This window comes from Rhamphochromis sp. 'chilingali' (genome assembly GCF_963969265.1).
Source record: "Rhamphochromis sp. 'chilingali' genome assembly, chromosome: 8".
Taxonomy (NCBI): Eukaryota; Metazoa; Chordata; class Actinopteri; order Cichliformes; family Cichlidae; genus Rhamphochromis; species Rhamphochromis sp. 'chilingali'.
In genome coordinates this window covers 25,510,967-25,528,154 of record NC_137935.1, presented here as the reverse complement: position 1 = coordinate 25,528,154, position 17,188 = coordinate 25,510,967, and the positions used below count along the sequence as shown (strand labels likewise).

Genomic DNA, 17,188 nt, shown 5'->3' with positions numbered 1-17,188 from the left:
AATAACTGGTTTCGCCACTCTAGGCAGCAAGAACTGCAATCAAGTTTTTGATAACTGGCAATGAGTCTTTCACATCCCTGTGGATGAACTTTGGCTCACTCTTCTTTGCAAAATTATTTTAATTCAGGCACATTAGAGAGTTTTAGTCCATAAACAGCCCATTTAAGGCCATGCCAAAGAATCTCAATCTGATTTAAGTCCAGATTTTGACTATGCCACTCCAAAACCTTTTTTTTTTTGCAAGGCCACCATTGCTGTTATGTTTTATAGGACATGTTTGTCCTGCTACAGAACCCGAGTGTGCTTCAGCTTTAGGGCACAAACTAATGCTTGGACATCTGGAAGAAGTTAAGCAGCCCCAGACCTTTTCATGGCACTGTATATTGTATACATTATATGAAAAAACAGAGGAAAAAAAAGAGTGCATTCCTGAACTGCATCATACATTTACTCCATTACGCTGTATTTTGGACCAATGCTTAACAGAGAATAAATGAATTTGAGGTGTCATGTGGGTCCTCTAAGTGCTGTGAAGTACTCAAGGAAGCTTAGGAAGGGAACCTATTTGCTTTCTCTAAAATCTAATTTCCCACTGTCTCCATTAAACTACTATACAACTCCATTAGCCATTTAACCCAAGATGATATCATTTTGTTTGAGACCTTAATTATAGTTTTCTTTGCAATTACTGACTGACTTGATCAACAAGGTTGTCCAATAAAAGCTTCCAGTTTTAGTGACCAACACATAGGATAGAATAACATAGGAGCCCGTGTCCTATAGGACTGTTTATGGTGAATACAAAGTGCTGATGGGTGTTGCAACTGTATGTTAAAGCACAAATAATGGAGCCAGATGGGACAGTTCGACATGCACATACATTTGCATACAATCCATTTATAAGAAGCAGAGTTCATCAGAAGCTTTAACTTCCAAAATTTAAAATGCTTGCTCTTCTGTAGTTCCTGATTCATCTGTTCTTGGAGAAATGGGATGAGTGCAGTGCAAATGGGATAAATCACAACAATACAACTTCCACTGGTTTAACAGTGGCTGCCACCACTCTGATTAATATCTTTGATCTAATTTTATCATCCCCGCTGAAGCTGGCAGTAAAATAAAAAGCGCCAACAGATCCCATGCCAGTGTGAGTATCACAGTCAGAGGAGTCACGACCTTGACTGTGCAGTGCCACGAATTGTCTCACATGTGCTCCATTTCCTTCCTTATATGCACGCACCGATACATTGGCACATGCGAACACCCCCGCACAAAGACATGCACTGCAAGGCCAAGACTGCCTGCAGCAGCCCGGGGGCTTCATTGTCACATTTACTTACTGCTGTTTAGGCATCATGCTGGGGGGCTAAAACGAACTCTCTTCTCCTCCCCCAACCCACGCAGTGAACTCAAACCCCACTGAAATCCACTCTGCTCATGTCCAAAACATGGCTGTGGAGCCACTGAATGCTGTTATATAGTTATTGGATTTGTCATATGGATTTCTTTCCCTTGTGGCTGAAAATGGCCCTTTTTCTCCTTATAATTTTGGTTTGGGAGATTTTGTCAAATGAACTAAAATCAAATAAAGTTACACGATGGATGAACCAAAAAAGCCTGATTGGTGTTTCTAAAAGTGCAAACACATGCATATAATACAGTTTTATAGAGTGACTGTAGGTTACCACTTTAGTATCAGCTTGCAATGGGAGCACATCAGTCTTAGTGCCAATAAAGCTTTGGACCACAGCTTCATCTTCACTTGTCTTCATACGACTGGTACATTTGTGCATGTTCTGTGGAAGGTGCCTCGCAGTGCCCCCCAAAAAGGCTTGCGAGCTGATGTTAAAGTGGACTGGTTCATCTCTGAAAGCATTTTTTGAAAAATACCAAAATCAAGACAAATAACATCAAACTGCTGCTCAGACATCAGCTTCAACAACTAAACAGTTTTCCTCTAGTAGAAAAACAGCAGCCATCTTGGTTTTCTCCAATATTTTTCTTTTGGCTTGTTCAGAATTGAAATTTTTGGTGGAAGCTGTTGCAAAATGTTTCCATCCATGTGAGTCCTGTAGATGCGACACTGCAGCTGATGCGGAAAAGCAGACTCTGATTAGTAGGTTGGTCCTGCAGTGCAAAAACAGCTAATTACTCCTGTGATAACAAAGTCCTTTCTAGACACATGTTTCTACTCTGGGGACATCTTCGTGTAGGTGCTTTTAAACATTTGCTAAATTGTAGTTGCCTATTAATAAAATATATTATTACTATTATTATATTTCAATCTCTTTTTACTTCAATGGTTAAAAAGTTTGATCATCCTTCAATTATCTCTTAAAAAACAGCAGGGACAGAGCCCATTTCAGCAGTTTACACCCTGGACAGGTCGCACCCTATTACAGGGTAACACAGAGAGACAGACAATCATTCATGCTCACATTCATGCTATCTATCTATCTATCTATCTATCTATCTATCTATCTATCTATCTATCTATCTATCTATCTATCTATCTATCTATCTATCTATCTATCTATCTATCTATCTATCTATCTATCTATCTATCTATCTATCTATCTATCTATCTATCTATCTATCTATCTCTGAATATAATCTGTTAGCGTTACCACTGAATACCTCAGCCTACTGGTGACAAGGTTGTGGCTCTTGTGTTCAGAGTGAAAATCAAGGTATTGTCTTTCACATCACAAGTAGCCTGTTCAGTTGTACAGCTGCTGTAAGTGATAAACAGCAGCACCTGTTTTCCATAAGTGTAAATAAAGGCTGTGCCAACAGCAACATTTGATCTATATGTATGTGCAGTTCTGACCTTTGTGTTTTCAACATATCATTGATTTTTATTTCTCTGTACAGTGATGCTAAAATTTTGACTTTAAAAAAAAAAAAGTTGTTTTCTTGTGGTAATAAAAGCTTCTCTCACGGCATCCATGTTTTTTATTAAATAGAAGGGAGAGAGGTAATTATTTTATAATTATGGTTTTTAATGTAAAAGGGAATTTAACCCATGCTAACCAGATATTACATACTCATATAGAGATCAAACATGGCTCATAGACAAAGTACTGTAATTACTGGGAGCAATATTGATTAAAAGGATTATATATAAATACAGGTTAGAGCCTTTTTTCCTCAATCGCAGTCCAGCAATGTGAGCATTCTTTGGTGAAATGAATATGAGTTGAGTCATCAAACACACCGGCTGTAATTTGGTTGTTGTGAGGTCATGTTGTCGGTGTTGATGTTACACTGTGCTTGTTTGCTGTCAAACACACTTTGTGAAATTGTGCTTTTACTGGAAGCGCCCTCATTCGGGGCGTGCGTACAGCAGTGTGACGGTGTATATAGTGTACACACACAGTACATATGCCCCTGACCTATGTGCTGAGGTGAGGCTGTGTCATTGCCTCTATTCCATGCTTTGTGACACCAAACGTTAGTTTTCAAAGGCAAACAAATATCACCTTTTGATTAGCTTTGCTTTATCTATTTCACTGCCAAAGTTTTAATTTCAGCTTCTCATAAAATCCTGTTTGCTGAGCGAGATTACACCAGAGACGTTATAAGGACTTTGATTACACCAATGCTTCATTTCCCCTAAAATGTCAGATGGCAGTCTCTAATGCCATGGATCCCTCCCTCAATCCCTTGAACCCACAGTCAAAGCCTTTTTTTCCTCCCTCTCTAAGAACTGTTTGTCTTGACAGGCTGCGGATGTCACCTTTAGTTGTGGAAAAGCTTTCTTTTAACATTACTAAAAAGGCTGAACCGAGGAAAACTACGGGCAGTTCTGCTCCATTTGATTACCTGTAGGGCATGAATGGGCTTTGCCTTCGGCATCACTAACACGTAGTCCTTGAACTTTACAGAGATGCCCTTGAGCAAGGTGTTTTACTTTCATTTTAAAATAGCTTATTGGAAACAGATGATGAAACCTTGTTTCTGTATTACAGTATTTAAGTGTGACTGCTGTGAATGAGTATGGGCAGCAAGCGAGGCGAAAACAAAGCTTGGATAAAAATATGGCACGGCAAATGATCATATCTCACATTCTGCAGCAGCTAATCAACTCAGCTGTTCTTCCATGCCAAGAATTTACAGCCAAAAAACCAGCACAGTGCTCCTAATCAGCTCTAAATGACAGCCCGGATCTTTAACCATTTGCCCTGAAACACTAGCACTTTCTCCTTTCCTCCAGTCTTAAACTTGTTTGGATTTATCTTGCACGTATAGGCAAAAAGTAAAACAGCATCACTCATTCAAACAGACATTCTGGAGTAGCATTAGTAGTAAAAAAAAAAAATCCAGACAATATCTGACCAATCAAACATGAGTAAATACAAATATCTGAGTACTACTTGAACAGTTTTGAGGCAAACAACGCTCCTGTTTGTCTGCTGGAGTGTGGAGAGAAACAGGAAGAACGCTGTGACAGATTAGACACAGGGACAAACCAGACTGGACAGCAGCAAAATGCAAAGATCAAAATAGCTGAACCGAGAACTCTCAGCTCAGCATCTTTACCAACTTAAAAGGCGGCTATTAGCGCTACAAATGTAGTCAGTATAGCCTTTCACCATGAAACCTTCTATTTATTTATCTTCGTACACATTCAGACTTGTAAGGATATGAGCATACAAAATGAGTGTCTTGGGGTATATAGCTGGAATCTCACTTGCAATGTATTCTGTCATGTGGGACAGAGCATGAGCTGGCGGTTATATCACACTGAGTGTAACCCGGCGCTGTGGACAGGCCCACAGGCTTCCACAGCTATACCCTTGACTTCAAGGCAGGCATTAAAATGGAGGGGTGGTGGTAGTGGGGGTTGGTGGTGGTGGTGAGTGGTGGATTATTGGGTTGAGGGAGGCGATATAAACTGTGTATGTGCGTCTTCGGGGTGCGGGGGGCTCTTCATCTTAACCCCTTTTCTTCCCCCTGACAGAGTGGCTGCCTTCCCCTCCCATCTTCTGTTCAATGCGATTATTAAATCTCATCAATCAAGTTCACGTTGTTATTCAGTTTAAAAGAAAAAAACAACTACATTTTCTACTTAAACAACAGAAAATACGCGTCACTGGGTGTCCTTGTAGATTCCCATTATTACGGGGGAGCTCGCTTCTGTTTTCACACACGAAAGAAAAACATTAGGAACTAAATTCAAGCCAGATCTGGGGCACAGCGGCGTGTTCCGCGTACACCTGCACGCCAGCAGACAGCGCTTTCTGTTTGAGCTGATACAACCCCGTGCGTAAAAATCTTTGGTACCTTGGTGCGTCAGGTGCAGCTCATTTCCTTAATGCAAATGCCCCACTCGCTGCGTGCTCTCACACTCTTCCACCTCCACAACAGTATCCTGCCCCGAGGAGCGACCGGCTGCCGCCTCTGCTCCTTTAAGGCAATGAGGAATTAAAGCGTCTGCAGGGGCAGGGGAGAGGGTTATTCTGTGTAATGCTCAGAGAGTCAGTGTGGTGCGATTAGAGAGCGGCAGCGGAGAAGATGCGCTTGCTCGCCTCTTGCTGGACGCACAGAGGCGATGAAGATGATCTGACTTTGGAGTCTGAGCAAAAAACCTGCTTTTCATTCTTCTGCCACCGCCCTCTCTCTTCTCTTTGCTTCTTTTCTCTTTTAGTTGTTTTAATTTTGTAACATTTTATTTATTCATTTATTTTTACCTTCAAGGATGATCCGTCTTCCAGTGTTTTATTCAGGAAACCTGAAACCGGACATTTTTCTTTTAAAGATTTAGTTTAACCATTTTTTCTAAATTTTAATTTTTGTTTGTTTCTTTCTTGTTTTCGGATTTAATTTCTTTTCCCAGGATCCGCTCTAACCCGGCTCTGACTCAGCATCACACACACACCTGGGCTTCACCCCTTCAGCATCCTTTTGAATAACAGGGACAAGCAGCAAGACGCGGAGCACAGGAAGGAGAGTCTGAGCAGAGCTCTCCCCAAGAAAATCACAGAGGCGCATTTATGCTCCGAGACATCCCAGAAACCAAATCAGTGTAACAAAAAAGTACGAAGGAGATATTAAAAGTAGAGACTTGGACCGGTTTGCTTCAAGACAGTGGCAAATGTTTAACCTTAGCCCAAGCGCACAGAAGAGAAACCCAGGGAGGCACCGGTCAGAGGAAGAAGAGAAAGCATAGCTTGGGGGGATTGAACGGAGCAGGGCATGTGGATATTGGCTTTTATCTTTTCCCAGAGCATCTTGAATGGTAAGTTGCACCTGCTCATATTTTTATTATTATTTTTATTATTATTATTATTATTATTGCTCATCACATACTGCAGAAGGCAAATCACTGGTAGACAGCTAAGTGACTGAGGAGGGAGGATGGAGGTCACCTGTGACCCACATGAAATGGATTTTATATGCTTGTCAAAAGGCTGACACCCCTGATAGAGGGGGAGAGACGGGCGAGGCATGAATTGCGTTTTAAATCCTTCAAGCTCTCCTACAAACCATTAGACCCATATCTGGCCTTCAGATATACACCCTGAACCAGGAGAAATAAAACGGCTATACCATGTTGTTAGTGTGCCTGTAGTCAGTCTGTTTAATTGCAATAGTTGGATATTATGTCAAGTTTGAATAGTTTTTCATTTGAATCATATTAATAATATTTGTTTTTGTTTTATACCAAATGATACTTATTTTTTTCTGTCACAACCTTGTTCCACTGTGGCCCTTAGTAATAAGTGACGTCTTTGATATAATGGACATTTGGTTTAACCCTTTCCCCATCCCCCACAGAGAGCATATTTTTCAAGTTCAAATGGCCTAAATTGACACTAAAGCATAAAAAAAAAAGGCCAGTTTATACAAAGATCTTTAAAGGCAGTCATTCGTATTTGCATTTTAACGTTTTGGGGTTTGTTTGTTTTTTAATTAAAAAAATTAAATTATATTTCTGGCTTGAGCAGGGTGTTCGCAGCACCTGCAAAACCAGTTTTGTTACAAATGTGAGCTCAGCTTTTTGTTTATTTACCTTAAAATGTAGTTAGCAGAGAGAAAGCGTGCACCATTAGTACAAAATGTTCATGCAACGAATGTAATGAACAGTACAGGTGTAATGTTTTTGGATGAAACACAGTCCTCAGGGGTCATTTTTGTATTTTATTTGTCTGCAAATGCAAAAGTACTTCACAAATTTACTCGTGAAAAGAGTGTGAAATGCATTTTTTCCATTCAAATGCTGGAATTGAGACGTTCAGACCTGGTCGTGCATCTTGTCGCTGTTTTTCGTGTACACAAGTGCAGTTGCATGCATTTGTGCCATTGCACACATGCGAGACACCATGCAGGTATATTTGCACACTCTCACAGTGCGTATATATGCATATATATAAAATCAATGGTGGAAAATTGATACAGTTTATTGCGTTCACTTATTGGCCAGAGTCCCTTCTACAGGGAGGGATTATGGCCGACTGGGTGTGTACGAAAACAGGGGGAGAAAAAGGGAGAGTTGAAGAAGGAGAAGGAAAGAAAATGGAAACATGTCTGGGAGACATCAGGGTGACAAGATGGGGATTGAAAAAAAAAATCAGTGGTCGGTTGCTTTTGTATGGAAAAAAAAGAGATTTCACAAAAGAAAAATTAGGGAAGTGGGGATTTACAGGTATGAATACATTCAACCGCATCAAGGGGCTGTGATATATTATAGTATGCCCCCAAAATGGATTTTCCCCCCTCTGGCCAGAATGATAAAATAAAGCTTCGAAATGGATTTTTGTTTCTGTGCCAACGCGTTTTCGGTGCTGAGGCAACCCTCCGTCGGTGCCGTTTATTGACATTGACTCCATATAAAATGGTATCTCCCTCAGCCCAGCTTGTGCTGAAACTCATAAAGGAACAATAAGGAATCCTCATTAATCATAATCATCTGACTCTGACATTAGATCAACTGCCATGCAAGATTGTGTCCGTTTATTGCTTAAGGGATTATTGAGGAGGCCTGAGGCAACTGATAGGGATTAAGCAATAGACAGCCTTGAGTGCAGACGTTACACTTTTTGTGCTTGTTATTTGCACTGCAATCATTACACACCCACACACACATACACACACACATATATATATGTGTGTGTGTATATATGTGTGTATATATATATATATATATATATATATATATATATATATATATATATATATATATATATATGTATATGTATATATGTGTGTGTGTATATATATATATATATATATATATATATATATATATATATATATATATATGTATGTATGTATGTGTGTGTATAAGTGAATTTTAAAGTATCTTTACCTTTTTCTATCATTTATATTTGATTTTCCCATTATGTACAGGACCCTGGCTATATATATATATGGTTGATTATCATGAAAATGAGGTGTTCATCGGCTGAGTAGTCATTGTCAGAATGAATGAATGACCTTGTAGATGGAAGCCAGCACGGAGATTGGATTCCAGACAGTTCTTGCTGTTTCAGAGTTAGGCCTATCATGTGCACACTGGCCTGTCTCTATGGTAACCTCCTTAATGGGTGTTAGGGGCTGCGTCCTAAAACGTTCACCCATTCACTCTTCACCGTATGGGGGGAAAGAAAGCCATATGATGTGGTGTTGTGCAAAGAAAATACCATGCAGTTCAGAATTCCCGTTCATAACATTGGATAACCGGATGATTTCATTCACTAGGTTGGGCTTAATAATTCTTCACAAACTGGAAACCTTTTTAAAAAATAAAAAAATGGCACACCTGTGGAAATATTAGACTATTCCTGATGGGAACTGTGAGTTTGTCTGCAAACCGTGCTGACCTGGAAGCTCCCGACCCAAAGCTAATCACATCTCGTTACATCGTTGTGTCCACAGGTGTTATAAGCAACCATATTATAACCGAGCACCTCACAGCGCTTCTGGGTTCTCTGTGTTCTTTGCGTACATTCACTGGATATCAGCCTAATGAACTCAATTAAAGAAAGGGAAACGGATTCGCAACCACACAATGCTCAAAAATGTCACATTTTAATTGCTTTCCTTATCTTTGCAATTGATTGTTTATTATCAAAAGGAAGCAAAAGACAACCCCGGTCCTTATTACTCTTTTTATGAAAATTAAAATGTTAAATCTGACACATTCACCAGCCAAGAGGCACAATTACTTTTTGTATTCCGTTTAAGACTTTATGCTCTTGCTATTTCCTGCACCTATCAAAGTAGCATCTATAAATTCAGTCATCAGTACAGGAGAGGAACCATTAAATATCTCTGCCTGAAAGTTGCCTCTGGGCAAAACTACAGCAAGCTAAACCGGCCTATTCAAATTCTCGTTGCAAAGATATAATGAGACAAGGCTTCTCACAGAGTCCCCACCAAGACTGCGATGATTTGTAGACATGCACGCGGCTTAACCCGACGCTCGTGACTTAAAAAGGACTTATCTCGTGTTTCTTCAATAAACGAACTATTATGTAGAGGTCAGGAAATCATGCAATCAAATTTTGATCTCAATTAGCTGTGACCTTTCGCGGACTACACACACACACACACACACACACACACACACACACACACACACACACACACACACACACACACACACACACACACACCAAAATAAGGAAGCTCTTCCAGAGCATCCATCCCAGTGTAGCTTACAGTACAGTAAATAGCTGCCAACATCAGTTAGCCTGCCAATTTTACATGACCCCACATTATTAGCAACCTGCAACACTAGATGGAAATGCTGCGGAGACTGGGGTGGATGGATAGATTGAACTTGGCTGCAAATAGAAGGTGGGACGAGTGTTTGTGTGGTAATAAATCTACATGAAGGCGATAAAGCCAGTGCAGTGATGAGAGCCTCCTTTTGTCGGAGATGCCTCTGTAAAAATGTCTAAAGATCAGCGGCCTCCCAGCGGCCGGGTCTGTAAAGCAAATGGAGAGAAACCTGACCACCCTTATTGTTGCACTCACGACTAACTGTTTACTAATTACCAATTAGGATTTGGTTGCACAAGCAGTATCATAGCTCTTGAAATCAAATTACCCCATGAAAGCACCCAGCGTACAGTCAAGTGATAGATCATCTTGTGCAGTCTCACTCTGATCTGAATATCTAATGGGCTAAATTAAGTTTACAAACCCACTTAACTCTTCCTCACTTGTCTGAGTTGTGTGAAGGTTTGTTGGGTTACGTTTTGAACTCTGCGCGCGATTCCAGTTGAAAGAGGTGCTAATGTTGGGTAATGGATACCCTGATGTGCGATCATAATAGATATCCCCTAGTTCATACATCCCAGCTGTATAATGAGGGCTACTCTACTGTACCATACCTCCTCGAGCCTGTCTAGCTCCCTAATTAGGAGCAAGCTTTGGTGACTCGTGCATGTGCGCGCATGCTTATGTGTGTGTGCTGCATTTCACCCAATGTAAAATCTAATTACCGATCACACTGTGTCTGACAGGATTCCACTGAATCGGAGGTGTAATTGCGCAAGCCCGCGTGTAAATGTCTCTTGCATTAAAATGTTAACGATATCATTTAGCATCTGCGGGGAAGAGCAGAAAAGCCCTCAGCACCCAGATGTAGGTGTTTGATCATGTGTGCAAAGTGAGGCTGTAGTACATCTGGCGGGGGTTTCCCTCTCAGAGAGGGTTCTCAGTAGAGAGGATGTTTTTAATTCACTCAGCACCTGTCAAAGGGACATGTTATATTACTGGGCTACACTGCACAGGTACTGTAGTGGGGGAACTGGTGTAGAAGCTTTATTTGACAGTTTAAAAAAGACCAGTGAACCACTTCTGCTCTCCTCTGCAGAAGTGGTTTTCTGTTGATTTTAGTTTCAAAGTAGTTTGGAACACGCCCACTTATGACAAAAGACCCAGTGAGTGTCTCAATAACAGACCCGCAGACCTACAGACCGCTCTTCTTGATGCAAAACCTGAAACGTGAAGATCTACTGCAAGGTGCTAATTCTGATTTAATAAAACTTTTTCAAGGTCAAAAGTTTGTTTCCAAAATGATTGACCTGAGCTGTCCCTCTGATGTACTCATTTGTAATTCTGTCTATCCTGGTTAAGTCTAAACATCTTCAACTCTGCCACCTCCAGCTTGGCCTTTTGTCTTTTCGTTAGTGTCACTGTCTCCAAACCATACACCATAACAGGGGGTCTCGAGCCAGTGTACTCCCAGTTTCAGTTCCAAACCTGGATATATCTGCAGGGTTGCATCAGGAGAGGTATAAAGTGTAAAATCTTTCCCAAATCAAACATGTGGATCATCAAGAATGAAACAAGGTCCTATACGCAACTTATAACAGCATTCAATCAAAAATTTGTATATTAACTGGAGTTTGGTTAATCCCAGTTACAAACACGCCTACAAAACCTGTTACATAGTCAACTTTATCATTTTATTAGTACTCTGTATCGTACTGTACTGTACATTATCAGTCTGGATATGACAAGTTAACCAACTGTGACATGATCAGCACAGGCAGAAGATACTGAATGAATAAATATGTGTTGATACAACAGTACACTGTGGCCCGCTCTCTTTGCCCAAATAAGTTAAAAGCACTCAAACATTTGAGGAAGCTGATTGCCTTTTTTTAAATTATGTAACAGTGACGTCAGACCAACGATATTGTAAAATAGCTTGCCATATCATTACCTTTGAGCAGGTTTGTGTGCACTCGCAGTCAGCTGCTGTCTTCAGAGTGATTTTGGTGGGATAAAATGGCATATTACAGAGTCAGTCTGCTCTCAGTTTGACTGAATGGGGTTAAGCTGGCAAGTTTGTGAGATCTGTCTGAGATAATGTGGCGATTAATGATGAAAACTTGCAGATCTGTTGCAAGTCAGTTTCCGTCTGATTTGAAATTCAGAAATTCCTCCATAAATAGTGACATAGTTTCTGCAAGATGACAATTTAAGTGCAAAATGACACAGGCACTCAGCAACCTCACTTTTATAAAGGACTATAACCAGAATAAAATCAGTTAGCGACCAGATAAGTTAAGTAGAAAGCCAATTAGAAAGAGACGGGTCCTGACTCAGATTGCCAACACGTTGCAGTCAATCTGACAGAAGTTATCTGAAAACCTTCGTCAATCTGTCTGGGAGTGGTTGCAGTCACACTGCGATTGTTTGCAGACAGGTTGGCTCCCACCAGGTGACCTCTGCAATAACCTTACAATCCAAAATAGTTAGAAGGTTGTTGCACAATCAACCTCTGGGTGACAAGTTGGTTGCACACCTAATTGCAATTGGTCAAAAATGAAGGTGTGTAAAACAAAAAACAAATTTCAACACACTCACCAGGCAACTACATATATAAAAAAAAATATGTTATTTCATTTATTTCTTTTTCATAGTTGCAGTGAGGTTTCCAAATGTTAGTCAGGAACTGGTTTAGAAAAAAAATTCTCAAAAAGCTTCAAGTTATTGAAGTATAGTTTATTCAAAAATGAACAAAATGTGTCTCATCAAACCCAAAGTGTTAGTAGCACAATTTAATTAAACTACTCAATCTTCTCAATGACTTTTGTATCTTTTTTGGGTTTAAAGTGTTCTAAGTTAGCTTTGCTAACTTGCTTTAGTTTGTGATCTGCTTCCAATCAGATGTTTGCTTTAAATAGCAATTATTCTAAACATGAGATTATATTGTTACAAGGTTGCATGAGCCTTTGTGACAATATCCCCCCCAAAACGAGTTCATTAGAAGTAAAACCTTGTTTCTCTATTTGCAGTTTTTATGTGCTGCTGTTTTGCCAGAAGAAACTTGGTTTTGTGAAATTCAATCCAGTTTTGATTCCCTTTTTCCAAACAGGACAGAGAAATGTTATTTAATACTTGTGTCAAATATAAAAACATGCATGACCTTTTCATAAAATATAGATTATATGTGCACGCACACCAGTAGTCCTTTTTGGGTCTCATTGGTGTGTGTGTGTGTGTGTGTCTGCAGGCTCACTTGTGGTGAGTATCCCACCACAGTTTTTGCCCATCGTGGAAGACAGGTGTTGAAGGTGCGACAAGTTTGCTATCCATCACCCCTAGAGACAAACAATCACACTGCACCTCATAAATACTGGCTGTTAATCCAGCCATCCACATACCAGGTCCAGGAATTGAACTCTACTCACTTGGTAGCCCAAGGCTGAATTGATTCGCGTGACTTTGTCCTTAGCATGATGCATGCCTGATGTATTGTGGCTCACCAACTGTCTGCCAGCCTGTCTCTTTCTTTCCAGTGATGCCTCTGAGCTTGGCTTTTCATGGACCCTCCTTGTATATTCAAATCTGCATCTCAGTCAGTTTATTCAAAAATGCATTTCCTGGAGATATTTCATCATCAAGTCTGTCCCAGTGTCTCATGCTCCGTTGTCCGAATATTAAAGTAGGCTACGGGATAACGGAGGAGGCAAAGCTGGATAGACAGAGTGACAGAAAGACAAATGGGTCCAGCTTGGTCTCTTGACATTGCTCCTTATTTTTAAACCTGGCACAGATGCTAAGATTTAAGACCAAGTTAGTGGCGGTTATTTTTAGCTGGCCATTTTTAAAGCGCTGTCATCTTGTTTGTAAGGTGTGTGAGAATATGCCTGTGTGTGTGTGTGTGTGTGTGTATGAGATGTGGAAGGTAGTGCTGTATTTCCTGGTGTTCATGTGAAGTATATATATAATGTGTCGGGAGGCTTTACGGAGTGTGTGTTCCTGTGTGCATGCAAACCAGTGCGTACGTGAGTTTAATTGGGAAGTGGGGTGGGTGGGCTAGTGTGTGACATGGAGTGGAGCCACAGGAGTCTGATTTATGTCCTTCTGGCCACTCATCGATCCCTCGGCCCGGTGTGAGACTGAGTGCATTGTCAATAATCTTAGCACTTTGTGGTATTCCTAGAATTCCCAGACCTCCTTTGCTCAGGCCAAGGTGTGATGCTGCAGTAAGCCATCTTGTCCAAGATCAAATAAGCGGACGCGGGGCCTGGCTTCAGTGCATTTGATTGTAGGGTAGTGTAGCAGTGAATATATCACTTTGCTGGGGCTGTGCTGTTGAAGAAGACTTCCCTCTATTGTTCGTGCAAGAGGAGGTAATTTGGGCAAAGCCCCACATGGGTCCCTAGAAGCTTGTAACATTTATATACTGTATGTGTTTTTAAGTGTCCCGCAGACATTTAGCAACACATAGACGGGGTCTATTATGTATTGCTCTGTGTCTCTATCTAGACCATCCATCCCCACAAGTGATTATGCTAATTAGTGTTTGATCAGATGATTAAATTAAAACTCGATTCATTCAAAGGACTAAATGCTCAGAATACGTTTGTGTCTGCTTGGCTGCTCGGCTTCGCACAGCACAATTCCCCTTGTGTCCTAGCCACTGGAGGAAAGGATGACCGGAAAGGAAAAGGGAAGAAACTGTACAAAACTGCCTCTCATTTTATTCAGGCAGGCGTACAGAGGGAAACGAGGACTGTAATAAAGCAAGCCAGGGGGGCTGAGGGAGAGTAGAGGAGGAACGGAGAGAAACAAGGAAAAGGAGAAAATAAAGATGTGTGTGTGTGTGAAATGTGTGAGTGTGCCGGGGGTGGGGGTGCTGAAAGGATCCCGGCTGTGGTCCCCTAAGTGTTGAATAAACATGCTTGATTTAGGGAAATGGCTGTGATAAATGTTTAATATGATAAGTCCATAAAGACGGTCAAATGAGTCTGGAGTATTAAAATGAGTACGGCACGCAGCAGCAATCACAGCAGCTTTGGAGGGGGAGTAGGTGGTGGCGGTTGGAGGGCCTGATAATGGCAGGCAGAGCTAACAGGATGAGAGCAGCCAGCTGCTGTGACATCCACATTAACACACTCTACCAGCTGCTGGTCACAGACATCTCTTGGACAAAACAGGGACAGGGGTATGTATCTTAAAAGGGTAACCGAGGCAATAATTGTATTATTACCTGTGCAGTATTGGTAGCAATAAAATCACAAGTGTAAAGCACTTCTCAAAATCGAGTTCAGGAGGGTCGCAAAAAAGCTAATAAGGACGCTGCAATCAGCTGGAAGAACAAGGCGGGCTTCAAATGATAGTGCAATTCAAACCAACGGCTCATTTAAAAACACAGAAAAAGGCTGACAGAACAGGAAGAAACCAAAAAAAGCATATGTGATACTGAGCATGGGCGTCGCGTTAGCAAACAAACATCCAAATGCTGATGGTGAAGATATCTGCAAATCGTGTTCGCTGGCAACAAGTTTAATTTGTTTTTCCTTTCAGTGTCAACTCCTGCAGAAGTTTGCTCATTGTAGCTGCTTCCTTCTGGCTATGTTTAGACACCCAGAACCTGCATTATTTCCTCAGAGCTAATATCGACAATCAGTTTTCTGTGGTCTGGATTTAACTATCTCTGCTGCACCTCCTCTGTACGTAAATCGAATTGGTTATGTGAGTTTGCTGATGCTTGTGTTGTGAAATCAGGTGTTTGCTTTGACTTCTAAGTAAACAGAAAAAGTTTCCTCTGCATATTTTGCACAGGTGTGCCATGGCTACCTAACAGATTTAGCTGGCACAGATAAAATAACAAAGCCTGAGGGCCAAAGGCTATCTGTGTCAGGTCAGCCTCTTCAGAAGCTTCTCATATACCCCTATGAAACCACCATGGAGCTCCCTAGGTACCATCTAGGTGGACAGCAGTTATGATAAATCCAACAGCAGCAACTTTTCTGAAGGCCCTTAGACTTAATGCTGGGTGACATAATAAGGTTGCTTGTCCAGTATGTGTGATATCTACTTGTCTAACTGAGGTTGGGCCTCTGGTAGACTGAAAAAGCATCTGTTCAGTGAGAATGTTGCTGCTTAATCATGTTATCAAGAAAGGCAGTGTATGTTGACCATTAGATTATTTTGGAGGTGATTTGATTATATCCAGTGAAGGCTCAATCAAACCTGTTGAATACATACAGACAGTCTTAAAGGATAGAAGATTATGATGTCTATTTCTGACAAACCTGGGCCTGACTGTTCTATAAAGTCATCATTATAAATATAGAGCCATAGCAACGCAGACTCTTCGATGAAGCTGGACTTACTTCTTTAAAGGATGTATTTGCATATGTTTCTTAAGAGAATGGGTTACTGATTTAGCGATGTATTATTTGAATAAAAACTGTGGCAGAAAATATACAGTTATGGTAAAAAAAAAGCACATCCTCTTTAAATTCTAAATTTTTATGTATCAAACATAATAATCTTGGCCACAGCCGATCTTGCAATTAGGAAAATACAACCTCAGAACCTCAGACCTTACACTGCGTCATTATTTATTTAACAAAAATTAAGCCAAAATGTAGACAAAGTGTGTGAAAAACTAAGTACAACCTTGTGGCATCCACAAGAATTAAGAGGGTAAGTAGAAGCCAAGTCCTGCTAGTCAAATGGACTTGATTAACTGATCATCAGAGCATGGGAGGCCCTCTATGAGACAGAAGGTTTGGCAGTTTGATGGTCCGGAGCATTCAGGTGTGTGTTAACATGATGCCACAGAGGAAAGACATCAGTAACTATTTTAGATGATGCAACCGCTGCCGTCTATTAATCTGGGAAGGGCTATAAGGCCATTTCCAAACAGTCTGAAGTCCATCATTCTACAGTGAACATTCAAGACAGTTACCGGTCTTCTCAGGAGTCAATTTCCTAGCAAATTCACCACAAGGTCAGACTGAGCAATGAGAAGCTGAGAAACTGCAACAAATCCTTCAGTGCTACATGTCAGACTTTACAGTCCTCAGTTAGCATGTTAAATGTTAAAAGTTCATGACAGTACAATTAAAAAAAGAATGAACAGGTTTGGAAGGGTGAAGGCAGGAGAAGACACTGTCACTGAAAAGGACATGACGGCACAGCTAAGAAAGTTGCAACAAGCTCACAAGACCTGTGTAACAATGTCCTTTAGACAAATGAGACCATAGTGGAGATTTCTGACTGTAATGCACAGTGTTGTGTTTATAGAAAAGCTCCACAGAGCTGCTGGAGATGACTGCGGCTTATTCTGCAGCCACAGGGCCTGGGCGCCTTGCAGCCTTTGAATTGATCACAAACTCCTTTGTATACCAAACTGTTCTCCAATATAAACCTTAATATTGACAGATGGTCTACTTTCTTTATACCATGACTCTAGGCAAGCAGA

The 17,188-nt window shown here is 40.8% G+C and overlaps 1 protein-coding gene across 2 annotated transcripts in view; it reads left to right on the top strand.

Annotated features, from left to right (window-relative positions):
* The first annotated feature begins 5,332 nt into the window (after positions 1-5,332).
* The window catches only part of LOC308401633 (cell adhesion molecule DSCAM-like), a 134,577-nt gene continuing 122,721 nt past the window's right edge, over positions 5,333-17,188 (top strand). For both annotated transcript variants that reach the window (XM_080889931.1, XM_080889930.1), the window contains exon 1: positions 5,333-6,241. In XM_080889931.1, coding sequence (XP_080746057.1) covers positions 6,199-6,241 — 43 coding nt within the window. In that variant the 5' untranslated portion in view covers positions 5,333-6,198. The remainder of the gene's footprint in view (positions 6,242-17,188) is intronic.